The sequence below is a fragment of the Ranitomeya variabilis genome, chromosome 2, assembly GCF_051348905.1.
Source record: "Ranitomeya variabilis isolate aRanVar5 chromosome 2, aRanVar5.hap1, whole genome shotgun sequence".
Taxonomy (NCBI): Eukaryota; Metazoa; Chordata; class Amphibia; order Anura; family Dendrobatidae; genus Ranitomeya; species Ranitomeya variabilis.
The window spans coordinates 377,626,383-377,643,197 of NC_135233.1; the positions used below are offsets into that span (position 1 = coordinate 377,626,383).

The window sequence follows — 16,815 nt, forward strand, 5'->3', positions numbered from 1 at the left end:
ATCGATAAAGAAACTACATCAAAATAAAATAAAAAAGTTTATTGCAAATATTCAGCACATGCATGAATAATTCTAAAAACAGTAGGTTAGAGGCACTGTGGGGGGAAAAAGGAAATTTCACATAAAGTATTCAGAAGGGCTTCTTTACAGTAAGAGCGTTAATCTGGTTACTTTTCATAGTTAGTGGTTCTTTACATTATGAGCCAGTAACCTGTCTAAAGTAACACATACATGTATAAAGAGTGACATTATGATGACTTTTCATATGTAGGGATTCTTTACAGTAAGAGCGTTTAATCTGATGGTTGTTCAATAACCAGTTACACTTGATTTGCTACAGCATGAGATTTTTTACAATAAAAGTTATAAAATTGTGACTTTTCATATATAGGGATTCTTTACAGTGAGATTGATAATATGGTTCCTACGCATGTAGGGATTCTTTACAGTAAGATTAATATGGTTCCTACGCATGTAGGGATTCTTTACAGTAAGATTAATATGGTTCTTACGCATGTAGGGATTCTTTACAGTAAGATTAATATGGTTCTTACGCATGTAGGGATTCTTTACAGTAAGACTAATATGGTACTTACGCATGTAGGGATTCTTTACAGTAAGGTTAATATGGTTCCTACGCATGTAGGGATTCTTTACAGCAAGATTAATATGGTTCCTACGCATGTAGGGATTCTTTACAGTAAGATTAATATGGTTACTACGCATGTAGGGATTCTTTACAGTAAGATTAATATGGTTCTTACGCATATAGGGATTCTTTACAGTAAGATTAATATGGTTTCTACACATGTAGGGATTCTTTACAGTAAGATTGTTTATATGGTGACTTCAAATGTAAAAGATTACTCTGATCTCTGACTTAATATGTAGGGGATCTTTAACTTATGAGCGGTGCATATGAAGATTTTTCAAATGGGCATTATTTATAGTAAGGCAGTATATTTAGTGACTTTTCATTGTAGGGGTTCTTTACAGTAAGAGCTTTAAGCAATATATCTGTTATAAGAAGAGTCAATACCGTCCATAAATTCGTAAAAAATGCCAATTTGAGTGGATTAAACCAGTTGCCAACACAAACCCCCCAACAGAGGCATTGGCAAATATTGACTTTGTCAGTCTTCACTGTAAATCTGGCATTTTATGCAGAAAGCAGGAAGAACATGTAGAAAATTATATGACAGATCCATGTGATATAAGGGGGTCCTGCTATCGCTCATTAGGCTTGTGAGGTCATTTCATAGACTAGAAATGAAGAAGTCGCTTTATACATAACGGCCCCAGTGTCACGAGGCTGACGCTGACCCGGGCGCGGTATCACATCATGCAGGACAGACCACTTCTTCGTAGTTCCTTATGCCGGCTTGAAATGTCAGTTCATCTTTGAGATGCTTATGGAGCCACGGCAGAACCTGCAGGAGGTCAACGTAAAAATCCCGAGCATAATTTGGAAACAAGGTTTTCCTGTTCGGTGTTTCGCAAGGATTAAATGTACCAAAACTGAGGACCCCGACCTAAAAGGTGAGAAAACAAGTAGTATGAGAGATTAGATTGTTACCGCAAGACTGCACCTTTACTACAGGAGCTCACTGAATATATATTTATTGAGTTCAGTACCTAGAAATAAATATATATTGAGCTCCCCCTAGTGTTATTTACAGGTTGCTGGCGCTCTTTTTTTTTTTTTTCTTCCATCATTTTTCATTCTTCCAAGATCCATACTTTGATGTTCTCCACCGGTTAAGTGTATGAGGCTTTAGGGCCTTTATTTATTTATCTTTTTTTTAATATTGAAAATAACTAGAAATATATATATTGTAGCATGGCTAAAGGGTGTGTAGTCGACGGGAGGTATGTGCCATATAAGTGCCTTGTTGCTGTAATGTAGCCCGGAGTATTTCTTTGTTGTATATAACCATGTATATATGTGTGTTCCAGGACCTGTGGTGATGTCAGACCACGTGGCTAATCATGTGATGGGTTACTGGGTGTGGTTAGCTCTATATTAGACAGGCTAATGCTTAACACAGGGGATATGTGTGGAGGTGAAACCCTCCTGAGTGTGTTAAGCCTACAGGACTGAGCCTGGTGGACTGGACACTTTGTTTTTCTTTTCCTGAACTAAAGGCTATTTGTTTGCTGTTATTTTTCCATGTGGTTTATGATGTAATAAACCCTGTGAACTTTAAAGGAACGTGCCTCCTGAGTGTCAGCCGTCGCACCTGAGTGAGTGAAATCCCTACAATTGGTGGTAGACGTGCGGACAGCGTTCCCAGCGGAGACGAAAAGTCTGTTATTGAATGTCCTGGGTGAAGTCTGTTGTAAGCCAGCCGGAGAAAATGGAGGAACTGATGAAACACTTGGTCCAGATGCAGTCACAGCAGCAAGAGACCAACAGGCAGTCGCAGTCACAGCAGCAAGAGGCTAACAGGCTGTTTATGCAGCAGTTGCAACAGAACCAGCAAGAGACCAACAAGCTGTTGATGCAGCAAACACAACAGAGCCAGCAGGAGCAACGGCAGAGCCAGCAGGAGCAACGGCAGAGCCAGCAGGAGCAACGGCAGCAGATGCAGCTTCTGGCAACCGCCATCCAGGGCAAGACGAGTGCCCCAACCCCAGGTCTGGCTGATGACACCCACGTCCGGAAGACGGTAAGACGCGCATTGCAGAAAATGACCCCCGGGGATGATGTTGAGGCCTTCCTGACGGTGTTTGAGAGGGTCGCTGAGAGGGAAAAACTCCCGCCAGAGCAGTGGGCAGAGGTACTGGCGCCATACCTGATGGGAGAACCCCAGAAGGCGTACTATGATTTGACCTTGCAGGATGCCAAGGAGTATCACAAGTTGAAAGCCGAGGTTCTCGCACGTTTGGGGGTGACACTGACTGTCAGGGCACAGCGAGTTCACAGCTGGGCCTATCACCGTGACAAACCGCCTCGCTCTCAAATGTTTGATCTGTTGCACCTGGTCCAGAAATGGCTGCAGCCAGAGTCATATTCACCTGCACAGATGGTGGAACGAGTGATGATGGATCGGTTTGTGCATTCCCTCCCGAGGTCCATACAGACTTGGGTTGCCCAGGGTGATCCCCAGAATGCCGACGAACTGATCGGACTGGTCGAGAGATACCAAGGGATGGAAGGCTCCTTTGGGAGGCAGCCCATGCCGTACTGGGGGTCCCAGAAAGCTGCTGAGTCCCAAAAAGGGGTGGCGCGTCCAAGGTCACAAAGGGCGGGGGAGGTGGTGCCCAAGGTCCCTACGGGTGATATTATTTGCTGGAGGTGCCGCGGGCCAGGACATATAGCTGCCCGTTGTTCCCAGACCACTGAGCAGATGGACTGCAGCATGGGACGCCGTTGTTCATACTATGCGTATCCAGCCTGCAGTGTGAACTCTCCGCCCAACGAGGGACCTCAAGCGTGTCCCGTAAAGGTGAACGGTCGAGCAGTAACGGCACTATTAGACTCGGGGAGCCTAGTGACCCTGGTGAGGGCCACTTTTCCTCTGCACCTGTTCCCGGGAAGGAAGGTCGGAGTGCGGTGCATACATGGTGATGCAAAGGACTACCCTTTGGCCAGGGTGGACATTGATACGGCATGTGGCACTGAGTCCCACATAGTCGGCGTCGTGCAGGACTTGTTGCACCCTATAATTATTGGCCAGGATTTCTGTTTGTTTTGGGATTTGTGGGGAAAAGGTTCTGAGCTCCCTAGCAAGAGTAGGGAACCAATGAACCCTGGAAGGGTGTCGCCACACCCGGAGTCAGACAGGTTTCCTTTCTGTGTCCTGGTTGGGGATGAGGAGGAAGTGTCCCCTGCATCTGACATTCTGGAGTTAGAGGTAACCGGTGAAAATTTTGGGACTGCCCAACATAGGGACCCCACTCTGAGGGAAGCCTTTAATAATGTCACCGTTATTGACGGGGTGGTACAGGAGCCGGGGGCAGACACAAGATTTCCCCATTTTCTGATGAGTGGGGAGTTGTTGTACCGGGTCACGAAAATAAGGGAGGAGTTGGTAGAGCAGTTGGTAGTGCCGGGTCCATATAGACGGAAGGTGTTGGACATGGCCCATTCACACATCTTGGGTGGACACCTAGGGGTGGAAAAAACGCAGGAACGGGTTGTGCAGAGGTTCTATTGGCCTGGGTGTCACCGGGAAATAGTGAACTACTGCAGGTCCTGCCCTACATGTCAGCTAACTGCTCCCACTCCTCATTTCCGGAACCCTCTTGTGCCCCTGCCCATTATTGAGGTGCCGTTCGAGAGAATTGCCATGGACTTGGTCGGTCCCTTAGTTAATCAGCCCGGGGCCATCAGTATATATTAGTCATCCTGGACTATGCCACACGCTATCCTGAGGCAATTCCTCTGAGAAATTCTTCCTCGAAGAGCATAGCCCGCGAGTTGGTCCATGTCTTTTCCCGGACAGGTCTGCCGAAGGAGATCCTGACTGACCAGGGGACACCTTTCATGAGCAAAGTGATGAGGGAGTTGTGCAAAGCCCTGAAAATCTCCCAGTTGAGGACCTCGGTGTACCATCCCCAGTCAGATGGCCTTGTTGAGAGATTTAACAAGACACTGAAGAGCGTGCTGAGAAAAGCTATAGAGAAAGATGGTAGAGACTGGGATTGTCTCTTACCCTACCTGATGTTTTCCATTCGTGAAGTTCCACAGGCCTCCACAGGGTTCTCACCGTTTGAGCTTCTATATGGCCGACATCCGCGAGGACTCCTGGATATAGCCAAGGAAACCTGGGAAGCCGAAGTCACACCCCACAGAAGCGTCATTGAGCATGTGGCCCTGATGCAGCAGAGGATTGCAAAGGTGATGCCTATTGTGAAAGAACACCTACTCCAGGCACAAGAAGCTCAGGCCAGAGTCTACAACCGGTCTGCAAGAGTGAGGCAGTTCAATCCGGGAGACCGAGTTCTTGTGTTAGTTCCGACGGTGGAGAGCAAGTTCTTGGCCAAATGGCAAGGGCCATATGAGGTTGTCGAGAAACTTGGTGAACTAAATTATAAAATTCACCAACCAGGAAGACGGAAACCATTCCAAGTATACCATGTCAACCTCATCAAGCCGTGGCAAGATAGAGAGCCGACAGTAACTCCATCGTTGTTAAGCAACCCAGAAGGTGAGGTTGGAGCGGTTACTATAGCGGAGACGCTATCGAAGACCCAGAAACAGCAGTGCCGGGAGTTACTCCAGAAAAACAGGGACCTGTTTTCAGAGTTGCCGGGACACACAAAGGTCATAGGACCTCGTGCTCTAACAGAGCCACATGTGCGGGTGAACGTGAAGCCCTATCGTATTCCTGAGGCTCCTCGAGAAGTTATCTCCAAGGAAGTGGAGCGTATGTTGAAGCTTGGAGTCATTGAGGAATCCAAGAGCGGTTGGTCGAGCCCAATTGTCCTGGTCCCAAAACCTGATGGAGAGTGGAGGTTTTGCAACGACTATCGGAAGTTGAATGAGGTCTCCAAGTTTGACGCTTATCCCATGCCCCGCGTTGATGAGCTCATCGAAAGGCTTGGGCACACCAGATATATATCCACCTTGGATTTGACAAAGGGGTATTGGCAGATCCCCATGGCACAGGAAGCCAAGGAGAAGACGGCCTTTTCGATACCTGATGGATGCTTCCAGTATGTCCGGATGCCGATTGGCCTACAGGGAGCTCCGGCGACATTCCAGAGGGCTATGGATAGAGTCCTTGCACCCCGTAAGGCCTACACTGCTGCGTACCTAGATGATATAGTCATCTTTAGCCCGGACTGGGAGAGTCATCTGGAGAAAGTCCAAGCGGTGTTTGATGCTCTAAGAGAGGCGGGGTTTACAATAAATCCGAAGAAGTGTGCCTTGGGTAAGGAAGAAGCTAAATACCTAGGCTATATAGTGGGTCGTGGAGAAATAAAGCCCCAAATCAGGAAAGTGGAGGCAATCCAAACATGGCCGAAACCACTCTCCAAAAAGCAAGTTAAAGCCTTTCTGGGAATAGTGGGATATTACAGGAGGTTTATCCCGAACTTCGCCACAGTGGCTGCGCCTCTGACTGATCTGCTAAAGGGGACAAAATCGGTGATGGTTAAATGGTCCGAAGAGACAGAGTCAGCCTTCCAAGAGTTGAAAGGGGCTCTATGTAAGCAGCCCGTTCTGATGGCCCCAGACTTTAATAAAGAATTTATTCTTCAGACAGATGCCTCAGATGTTGGGGTAGGAGCAGTCCTTTCCCAAGAGCTACATGGGGAGGAGCATCTTGTTCTCTATCTTAGTAGAAAGCTGTCCTCATCTGAGAAGAACTACTCAGTCGTGGAAAAAGAGTGTTTGGCCATAAAGTGGGCGGTGGACACGTTACGGTACTATCTGCTGGGTCGTAAATTCAGACTGATATCTGACCATGCCCCACTAAGATGGATGAGGGAAACAAAGGGTAGAAATGCTAGGGTCACCTGTTGGTTCTTAGCCCTGCAGGACTTCAGTTTCCATGTGGAACATAGGGCCGGAAAGCTGCACAGTAATGCGGATGCCCTATCAAGAATCCCTTGTTTAGTGGGGAAAAGTGCCAAGCCCCACGGCTTTAGGCAGAGGGGGGAGGTATGTAGCATGGCTAAAGGGTGTGTAGTCGACGGGAGGTATGTGCCATATAAGTGCCTTGTTGCTGTAATGTAGTCCGGAGTATTTCTTTGTTGTATATAACCATGTATATATGTGTGTTCCAGGACCTGTGGTGATGTCAGACCACGTGGCTAATCATGTGATGGGTTACTGGGTGTGGTTAGCTCTATATTAGACAGGCTAATGCTTAACACAGGGGATATGTGTGGAGGTGAAACCCTCCTGAGTGTGTTAAGCCTACAGGACTGAGCCTGGTGGACTGGACACTTTGTTTTTCTTTTCCTGAACTAAAGGCTATTTGTTTGCTGTTATTTTTCCATGTGGTTTATGATGTAATAAACCCTGTGAGCTTTAAAGGAACGTGCCTCCTGAGTGTCAGCCGTCGCACCTGAGTGAGTGAAATCCCTATAATATATATATATATATAATTTTTTTTTACACTTAAGGGCACTTGATCCTTTTTTTTTTAATACACTGCAATACTATAGCAGTGCTGTGTACTGTGAATCTGACGATCTATGAAGCCCACCTCATTGCATAGTCTTTATATCATGGCTCATGATGGCCTAATGGGCACTGAGGCACGGTCCTGTTTGTGCCCCCAGGTTACAGTATAGTGGTATAATGACTTTATACAGACTCTGATGTATGGAGGTTTCTGCTCCCAGCAGATTATCTTAAACGTTTTCTGTCTCACCTGGAAGAATCTTCTCTTATTCAGGTTCACAAAAAGAGATCCCCCGGATTCTCCTGTAAGAGAAGAATGGGATTGGTCATATAGAAATAGCTGGGAAAGGGAGAACAATAAAGGGAGAATTATGAGTTAATAGACAGGTCGGGGTACAAGGGTAAATATGTCGGGACCAGAGAGGGATTACAAAAAGCACTTGAGTGCATGCAGTGTAATTCCTAATTTCTCCTGTGGAAGTGCTGCAGGGAAACTTCAACATTCGTTGCATTGTAACTCCTCCCAAAAAATTGCATCTGATATTTGAGGAGTCCCGAAACATTGGCCTGATTCATTATTACATTTGTGACTTTTTTCATTAAGTCTTTAGCGCCACACACTTTTTTTTTTCCTCATCTTTTCACTTGCGGCATTTTTAAAGTCACTTTTTTATGTAATTGTCAGGGTTTTCTTAGTTTTGTTTGTTTTTTTTGTTGGCTGTTTCTGCCCGATTTTCAAATTTGCGATTTCTCAAAAAGTTGCAAATGTCATCCAGTCCCTCACCCCGGGTGTCCTTTTATGTGCGCCTTTAATTGTGGCTCAATCTTTGTGACAATTTAGCCGAGATTGCAAATTTTTTTGCATTAAAGGTCATAAAGCCGATTTAAAGATAGAACATTTTTGACTTTACCCAAAATTAAAGAACAGGCTTATGCAATATTGGTGAATTTGGGGCACAAAATGACCGCATCCCCCATAAAAACCTGACTTAAAAAGAAAATGATGAATCCGGACCCTTTTGGTTTTGCTGGAGGAGACACTTACCCTTACAAGACATATCTCCCTGCACACAGAGGTGGCGCGGAGACACCATGTCGTCGGGGGTGATGTTTTTATACGTCTCCAAGCCTTTAATGGCCGATACGCAGGCTTCTCTCTGGACGATAAAATAGAATACAGTCATTGCAATGTCAGGCCAGCTGCTGCAGAACCTCGCTTTGAAAAATGAAGTGGCAGTTTCTTGTCAATAATAAGCATGTGAACACTAGGGCCAGTGATTGGCTGCAGCGGTCACCTGATTGATGGATGAGATAAGTCCTTTCCGATTCCCCTGTATTTAAATATTCAGCTGCTTTCTCCCAATATGGAGAGTCAGACTTACCAGATTGTCGTACTTTATAAAGACTTCCATCTTTTTCAGCTCTTTTTTTTGTCCTTCTCTGGACAGAAATTCAGCCGGCACGTCACTGCCTTTCTGTAAGAAGTCACCTGTCACGATACAGAAGCCATTACCGGGCCGGTATCATACAAAGGCCCTATAAAATCTAGTCCTCCAAGATGGAGGATGAGTGCTGCCGAGCCGCTCTTCCCTCCTCTCTCTCGGCAGCACAGTGCCTACGCTTTTTCAGTCGGGTTGCTAGGCATTCGCCACTTAACAACCATAGACTATCTAAACGTCCCTAGCAACCAGTCTGCTGGATAATTTAGGCTTAACAGGTTCAGGGCTGACAGAATCTCCATTTTTATTTGTGGTTTCTGCGTGCCTGGGTGGTATATCATAAGAAAATGTCATCTCTCCATGTTTAGTGGGGATTATACCCTCAAGCAAGGCGATGCCCCTTCAGTCTTAAGATCTGTGTGGGTCCTAAAGGTCAGACCCCCATTAGTCGTCACGATGAGATATTAATAATGACCCATTAACAGGCTTCAAAGAAAGCTGAAGGCCTCTAACAATGGAAGCAATGGCGGGTTCCTTCTGGTTGCCATGGTGACCTACATATAACCTAGCATCCAGAAGAATACTTCAATGACATGACGACCGATGTAGCCATGACAACCAGTATGGCCGCACTTGGACATCCCCTCTAACTAGCTGGTGTGAATGTGTATTGGACAGGACACACGGAGGAGACATTACGGTGCTCGTCGCAGCTTGCATCCTTCGCCTTTTTCATGGCCCTGTTGGCGGGCTCCGTGCACGGGAGGCAGATGGGCCTGTAACACAAAGATAAGGAGGTCGCCAGGTTGATTTAGGCCCTTGTTCAATGTGGAATGGTGCCAACCCCAGGGGGGATCTGTAATGATAGCTGGAATCAGAAAAATCAAAATGGGCCCCACTTCGGCCAAATTTACAAACCTTTTTTGCGTTGACATCTACAGTTCTGTTTTAAGGTTCAAATTTTATTTCCATAGATGTATATTGTTGGATAGAGATTGTAAAAACAAGCACTTTTGCAATTTACTGCTTCTTGAAATTTGCAGCCGCTCTTGAGATATTAACACTTTTTTCTTCTGTTTACAGCTCGTTTCCTCGGAGACCAACCACCGCTGCTGTCTAGCTTGTAAATACTGCCCTGAAGCTCTGTGACGGCGTCCTCCAGATGATCCTGAAAAGCTTCACAACAGCGCTTACAAACTCAGTAGAAAGGAGCTTGTGAACAATGTGCATGTTCTTCTGTCTAGCAGCGGCGGTCAGTTTCCAAGGCAACCAGCTGTAAACAAAAGAAAAAGGTTAATATCTCCTGGATGGCTGAAAATTTTGATAAGCAGTAAATTGCAAAGGTGCTTATAGTCACAGGTACTATCCAACAATACCCATTTTATGAAGACATGAATAACCCTTAAAGTTCATTCATTAAGGTTCATTCTGGCTGCCTGCAGCAACCACTAGGGGGAGCTGACTACTTAGTGACTTGTAGAGCAATTATTGATATTCATGGGAGCTTTAAAAATCTGTATGCAGTGAGCTCCCCCTGGTGGTGGCTTCAGGTAGTCACTTCTGAACAGTGTCCTACCTGGCGCTAATAGAGAATTTCACTTTCGTGCTTAGTTTTACAAGAGCCACATCATAGTCGAAATCCTGAGGTATCCCTCTCCCCGATTTACGGCTCAGCTTGTAGCAGTCGTGAATTGTAATGCTTTCTGGTTTGTACGTTTCGCCACCTACAAGACATGAGATTACATATATTATATGCCGTGGACCCTCAAGTGTCTACAGAAGGAAGGAAGAAGTGAGCATGCACAACGCCATATTGTTGGGAAGATCTTAAAGGGGAAATTCACGCAACCAGAGCAGATTGTGGCCCTTCTAGTCAGCTAATCAGAAGGACCTCCCTTACATCACCTTGGCATATCGGTATAGATTATGGCGCAGAAGCATGGAATGTATCATGAAAAGTCAGGACCAGGCCTCCTATGCCATTCCATTGGTGGGGGATGGACCGATGCAAATGGCGGCGGTGCGGTGTCCATCCTGCAGCATGGGAGGCACTGAGCTAACAGAGGGGCGACAACTTCAGGACACAAGGGCCCCGGCACTCAAAAACACCGGGCAATGTCAGGACCAAGACTCTTGAGGGGTCCACATCCGCCGTACATCAATCACAATAGCTTAACCCCTTAGATGCTGCTGTCAATAGTGACTGACGCACTTAAGAAGTTGGAAAAAGGGGGGAAGTGTCCTCTTTCGATGCCCGTCGACCCCATCGCCTGCAAACATGTCTACCGATGACATCACCATAATATCTCATCCTTAAAATTTTTAAAAAATGATTATTTTTTTTACATATTTGGTATTACTGCATGTAAATGTTATATTTATCCCATGCAGTGATCGGCGAAATGAAAGAAAAATTGAAAATGCAGAATTGATGCCTCCCCCTCTGATCATAATGGTAAAACTGAAAAAAAAAAAAGAACAATAAGTTATAGCTCTGGGAAGGCGAGAAAGGCGGAAGACGGAACTCCTGGGACGATGCTGCCCAAGGTCCTGGATAAACCCGAATCTGGCCCTGACTGTGCATAGGAAATGTATGGCCACATTTAGGTTTATGGGGGAGGGCAGCTTTCATTCTTGTTCTATTGAGCAGTTTTACAATACCTTTCCGTTGCAGGCCCAGAACCTGAGGCTGCACTACTGAGGCATTGCGTATATAGGAAGTAACATATTGGCTTACCAATGTCAAATGTGTATCCGTCGAGGTTTTGGAGGTCGGTGAAGCAATGTGCTGCAGAGAGGACCCACCTGCCGGAGATGAGAGAGCCGAAGCACGGGCTTTTCTTTCCAAACTAGGATAGAGAATAATTATTACAGCAGAGTTCTGTTTTTTCCTGAGGCGCCATATAAGTAGGGGACGGAGCTCCTGACAGAAGTATTGATCTATTTTTTACTTTTTCGTCTATTTTTTTTTCTTAAAAAGTCGCAAAATTTTGAAACAAATGTTTTTCGGTTTCCTCCCCAGATGATTTTATTGTACTGTAAGACGGACATTTTTACCCAAAGGTTAGATTAGCGAGTGAGTTTTTGTTCTAAAAAAAAGCACAAAGTAAGATAAAAGACAACAAATATGGAGTATATTTGATTTTGTGCAAAATTAATGAACCCGCGTGTGCAATTTTGAAGAATTTACTGCTAAAAACGCCAACGAATCCCCCGAGACACAAAATAAAATAAATGTAAATGATAAATTGGGCTCATTTTCTGTTCCACTCACTCCGATCTTCACGTTCCAGGGATAAATCAAGCTTTTGTCAGATTCATCCGTCTCGTCGTTGAGGCCACACATTTCCCCGTAGTCCCTGATATCTGTCAGGGAAAAAAATCTATACATTTATGATCAATTGGTGGACGTCATGTAAGAGATAAATACATGAAAGATAGAGATACTGTAGATATATAACAGATGCTCGGAACTTGTGTGGTAGACCGCCACCTCAGCATGATTTACCAGACAGCTCTGGTTCACCTCTCGGCGTGGCGCAGTTAGCCATAATGCCGGAGACTTTATTTTGTCTTTATACCTTACTGAACTCTCTACTTAGAGGTACAATTCTTGACCAAAATGTTGCCAAAATTACCCAAACGTCCCGGTTGAAGTTTCTCTTAGACACCCAATAGACTTCACTAAGCCTCAAATAATTTTTTGTCCAGCTTCACTCTTGGACCCCTGGCACGTGGCCCTTCTGACCCGACTACCATGGTTGGGTATTCTCACCAGTTGGCAGTGTTCTTCAATTCCATGCCCCTCTCACTTTCACACTGAGACTTTTCCAGCTCTTGTTGCCCAGGAACCCTTCACTCAGTCTTGAGGTCTTCACCCCATTCTCAAACGAGGGCGAATCTACAAACTTGCTCACAGGTGGGGTTCTCTAGTTCCTCCCCTGAAGAACCCTTCAGGCTCAAGATGTTTAGCAGAGACATATCTCCAATGGCCGAGTCTTTACTATACTCCACACCAAAGTCACATCACCTCTACTCGCTCACTGGACTCCAGGTCTGACCTTGTGGTGCGGTAAACTTCCTATTATCAAACCACCCAACACCAATGTCACATCACCTCTACTCGCTCACTGGACTCCAGGTCTGACCTTGGGATGCGGTAAACTTCCTCTTATCAAACCACCCAACACCAATGACACGTCACCTCTACTCGCTCACTGGACTCCAGGTCTGACCTTGTGGTGCGGTAAACTTCCTATTATCAAACCACCCAACACCAATGACACGTCACCTCTACTCGCTCACTGGACTCCAGGTCTGACCTTGGGGTGCGGTAAACTTCCTCTTATCAAACCACCCAACACCAATGTCACGTCACCTCTACTCGCTCACTGGACTCCAGGTCTGACCTTGTGGTGCGGTAAACTTCCTATTATCAAACCACCCAACACCAATGACACGTCACCTCTACTCGCTCACTGGACTCCAGGTCTGACCTTGTGGTGCGGTAAACTTCCTATTATCAAACCAGCCAACACCAATGACACGTCACCTCTACTCGCTCACTGGACTCCAGGTCTGACCTTGGGGTGCGGTAAACTTCCTCTTATCAAACCACCCAACACCAATGTCACGTCACCTCTACTCGCTCACTGGACTCCAGGTCTGACCTTGTGGTGCGGTAAACTTCCTATTATTAAACCACCCAACACCAATGACACGTCACCTCTACTCGCTCACTGGACTCCAGGTCTGACCTTGGGGTGCGGTAAACTTCCTCTTATCAAACCACCCAACACCAATGTCACGTTACCTCTACTCACTCACTGGACTCCAGGTCTGACCTTGGGGTGCAGTAAACTTCCTCTTATCAAACCTCCCATTGCGAAGGTGCCGTTCCGCTCCCAACCAACACCCTCCTAAGCGGCGCTCTCTCCTGTCACTCACAGGACGCTTCACCATTTGCAAGTCGTGGGCCCTAACAGGTTGCCCTCTGCAACTGACCCCGAATGGAGGGAAGCAAGCCTATACATAACCTTCGCCTTGGTTATTTCACAATTTTGCTGGACTGATGAATTATAAAGTTTGTATTTTTTCTGATGATAAAGATCAGGAGACAAGCGGCGCTCTACCTGTCTGGCGGCAGCTTACGTTTGTGATTGGGATTACTCACTGATTTTATGCTATACAGAAGGGGAAAAGAGAGTGTGAGAGACAGATGAGATTTGCAGCACTGTACGTGTAATTGTTTGGAAAGTAGTCTTCATGTCATCTGCCGTGTCCAAGATAAAAACGTGTCTTTCATTCTCTTTCTGCGAGGCCAGTTCATTCAGCTCCGTCTTATCTGTGTCTCCTCCAACACCAAAGGCGTAGACGTCTATCAAAAAGCAAATGTGGGAACAGAAAAATAAAGGAGCGAGTGTCAGCATCTAACAATATGTAATATGGCCAACAGAATACGGGAGCACAAAAGAGGTAGAGACCCCCTGAGGAAGCCACATACTGAAAACTGTGCATTGGGGACTGTTTCTCTTGCGGTAACCTGCCCGTCTGCATCAATATTCTGGGTATCAGCCCGTTCACTATGTATACACCATGACACTCATATGTCTGCACTTATATCTATGACCATTGTGTCTGTTATATGTATATGAATTATTTTTATGTATTCATATCTATTTACTATTGTTATTGTGCTTATACTGCCTGGTTATCCATGTACTGCCTTTCTGTCTTTATGAATATGATGCATAATTTATACTATATGTGTCACTAAATTATTATATTTAACCACTAGAGCTCCATTTTTTTATCCTTTTTGTAATTTAACTATAATTGGAGTTGCTTTTTGCCATTTAAGTAACATTTTTCCTTTCTGTGTCTATATACATCACATTGAAGACACTGAGACTGCTATATACATCACATAGGAGACACTGGGACTGTTGTATACAGTATATCACATAGGAGACACTGAGACTGCTGAATACAATACATAGGAGACATTAGGACTACTTTATATACATCACATAGGAGACACTGGGACTGCAATATATACATCACGTAAAAGACACTGAGGCTTCTACAAAGGAGACACTGAGACTGCTGAATATGTTACATAAAAGACATTAGGACTGCTATATATACATCACATAAGAGACACCGACACTCCTGTATATGTGTCACAGAGGAGACACCGACACTGCTGTGTATACATCACAAAGGAGACACTGAGACTGCTGTGTATACATCACATAGGAAACATTGGGACTACTTTATATAAATCACACAGGAGACCCTTAGGTTGGTGTATATACAGTACAGACCAAAAGTTTGGACACACCTTCTCATTTAAAGATTTTTCTGTATTTTCATGACTATGAAGATTGTACATTCACACTGAAGGCATCAAAAGTATGAATTAATACATGTGAAATTATATACTTAACAAAAAAGTGTGAAACAACTGAAATTATCTATATATATAATTGTCTAAGGGTTTAATTGTCTGTCTGTCCTGGAAATCCCGCGTCGCTGATTGGTCTCACCAGCTGCCTGTCCTGGCTGCGGCGACCAATCAGCGATGGGCACAGTCTCATTACTCCCTCCCTACTTAAGTCCAGTCAGTGCCCGGAGCCCGCTCCATACTCACCCCCAGTCAGCGCTCACACAGGGTTAATGCCAGCATTAACGGACCGCGTTATGCCACGGGTAACGCACTCCGTTAACGCTGATATTAATCTTGTGTGTCCCCAACATTTTACTATTGATGCTACCTTTGCAGCATCAATAGTAAAAAGATGTAATGTTAAAAATAATAAAAAAATAAAAAACCTGCTATTTTCACCTTCCGTAATCCGCCGAGGCGCTCGCGGCTGCCGCTAGCTTCCGTTCCCAGATATGCATTGCGAAATTACCCAGAAGACTTAGCAGTCTCGCAAAACCGCTAAGTCATCTGGGTAATTTCGCAATGCATCCTGGGAACGGAAGATGGCGGCAGCTGCGCGCGCATCAGCACAGCGGGTGAGTATATAACAATTTTTTATTTTAAATATTTTTTTTTAACAGGGATATGGTGCCCACACTGCTATATACTACGTGGGCTGTGTTATATACCACGTGGCTGCTATATACTACGTGGCCAGCGTTATATACTGCGTGGGCTGTGCTATATATTACGTGGCCAGTGTTATATACTACGTTGCCTGTGTTATATACTATGTGGCTGCTATATACTGCGTGGGCTGTGTTATATACTACGTGGGCAGTGTTATATAATACGTGGGCTGTGTTATTTTCTACGTGGGCTGTGCTATATACTATGTGGGCTGTGTTATATAGTACGTGCGCTGTGCTATATACTACATCGCCTGTGTTATATACTATGTGGCTGCTATATACTGCGTGGGCTGTGTTATATACTACGTGGGCAGTGTTATATGCTACTTGGCTGCTATATACTGCGTGGGCTGTGTTATATAGTATGTGGGCTGTGTTATATACTGCGTGGCCACAGTTATATACTGCGTGGCCTGTATTAACGCATCGGGTATTCTACAATATGTATGTATGTATGTATGTGTTATATACTGTGTGGGCTGTGCTATATATTACGTGGCCAGTGTTATATACTGTTTGGCCTGTGTTATAAACTACGTTGCCTGTGTTATATACTGCGTGGCTGCTATATACTGCATGGGCTGTGTTATATAGTACGTGGGCTGTGTTATATACTGCGTGGGCTGTGCTATATATTACGTGGCCAGTGTTATATACTGTTTGGCCTGTGTTATAAACTACGTCGCCTGTGTTATATACTGCGTGGCTGCTATATACTGCGTGGGCTGGGTTATATAGTGCGTGGGATGTGTTATATACTGCGTGGCCACAGTTATACACTGTACGCATCGGGTATTCTACAATATGTATGTATATAGCAGCCACATAGTATATGGCACAGGCCACGTAGTATTTGTCTGCTATATACTACATGGCCTGTGCTATATACTAAGTGGCTGCTATACACATACATACATAGATATTCTAGAATACCCGATGCGTTAGAATCGTGCCACCATCTAGTGTCTTATATTTTAGGTTCTTCAAAGTAGCCACCTTTTGCTTTGATGACTGCTTTGCACACTCTTGGCATTCTCTTGATGAGCTTCAAGAGGTAGTCACCGGGAATGGTGACTGTGTTGCATAGGAAGTCTGCGCGGTAAGCCTGCAGTATTGTAGTTCTGGGACCTGTAGTCTCACAAGTATTTGTATAGTTTATAGAGGGAGGCTTACTGGGCT

At 45.1% G+C, this 16,815-nt stretch overlaps 1 protein-coding gene across 1 annotated transcript in view; it reads right to left on the minus strand.

Moving 5' to 3' along the window:
- Positions 1-24: 24 nt before the first annotated feature.
- The window catches only part of LOC143806109 (complement C2-like), a 76,667-nt gene continuing 59,876 nt past the window's right edge, over positions 25-16,815 (minus strand). The window contains exons 10-18 of the mRNA XM_077286067.1: positions 13,757-13,894; positions 11,792-11,883; positions 11,255-11,366; positions 10,094-10,241; positions 9,217-9,293; positions 8,461-8,567; positions 8,124-8,235; positions 7,329-7,381; positions 25-1,532 (exon numbers count right to left, since the gene is read on the minus strand). Of these exons, the coding sequence (XP_077142182.1) occupies positions 1,341-1,532; positions 7,329-7,381; positions 8,124-8,235; positions 8,461-8,567; positions 9,217-9,293; positions 10,094-10,241; positions 11,255-11,366; positions 11,792-11,883; positions 13,757-13,894 (1,031 nt within the window). The 3' untranslated portion in view covers positions 25-1,340. The remainder of the gene's footprint in view (positions 1,533-7,328; positions 7,382-8,123; positions 8,236-8,460; positions 8,568-9,216; positions 9,294-10,093; positions 10,242-11,254; positions 11,367-11,791; positions 11,884-13,756; positions 13,895-16,815) is intronic.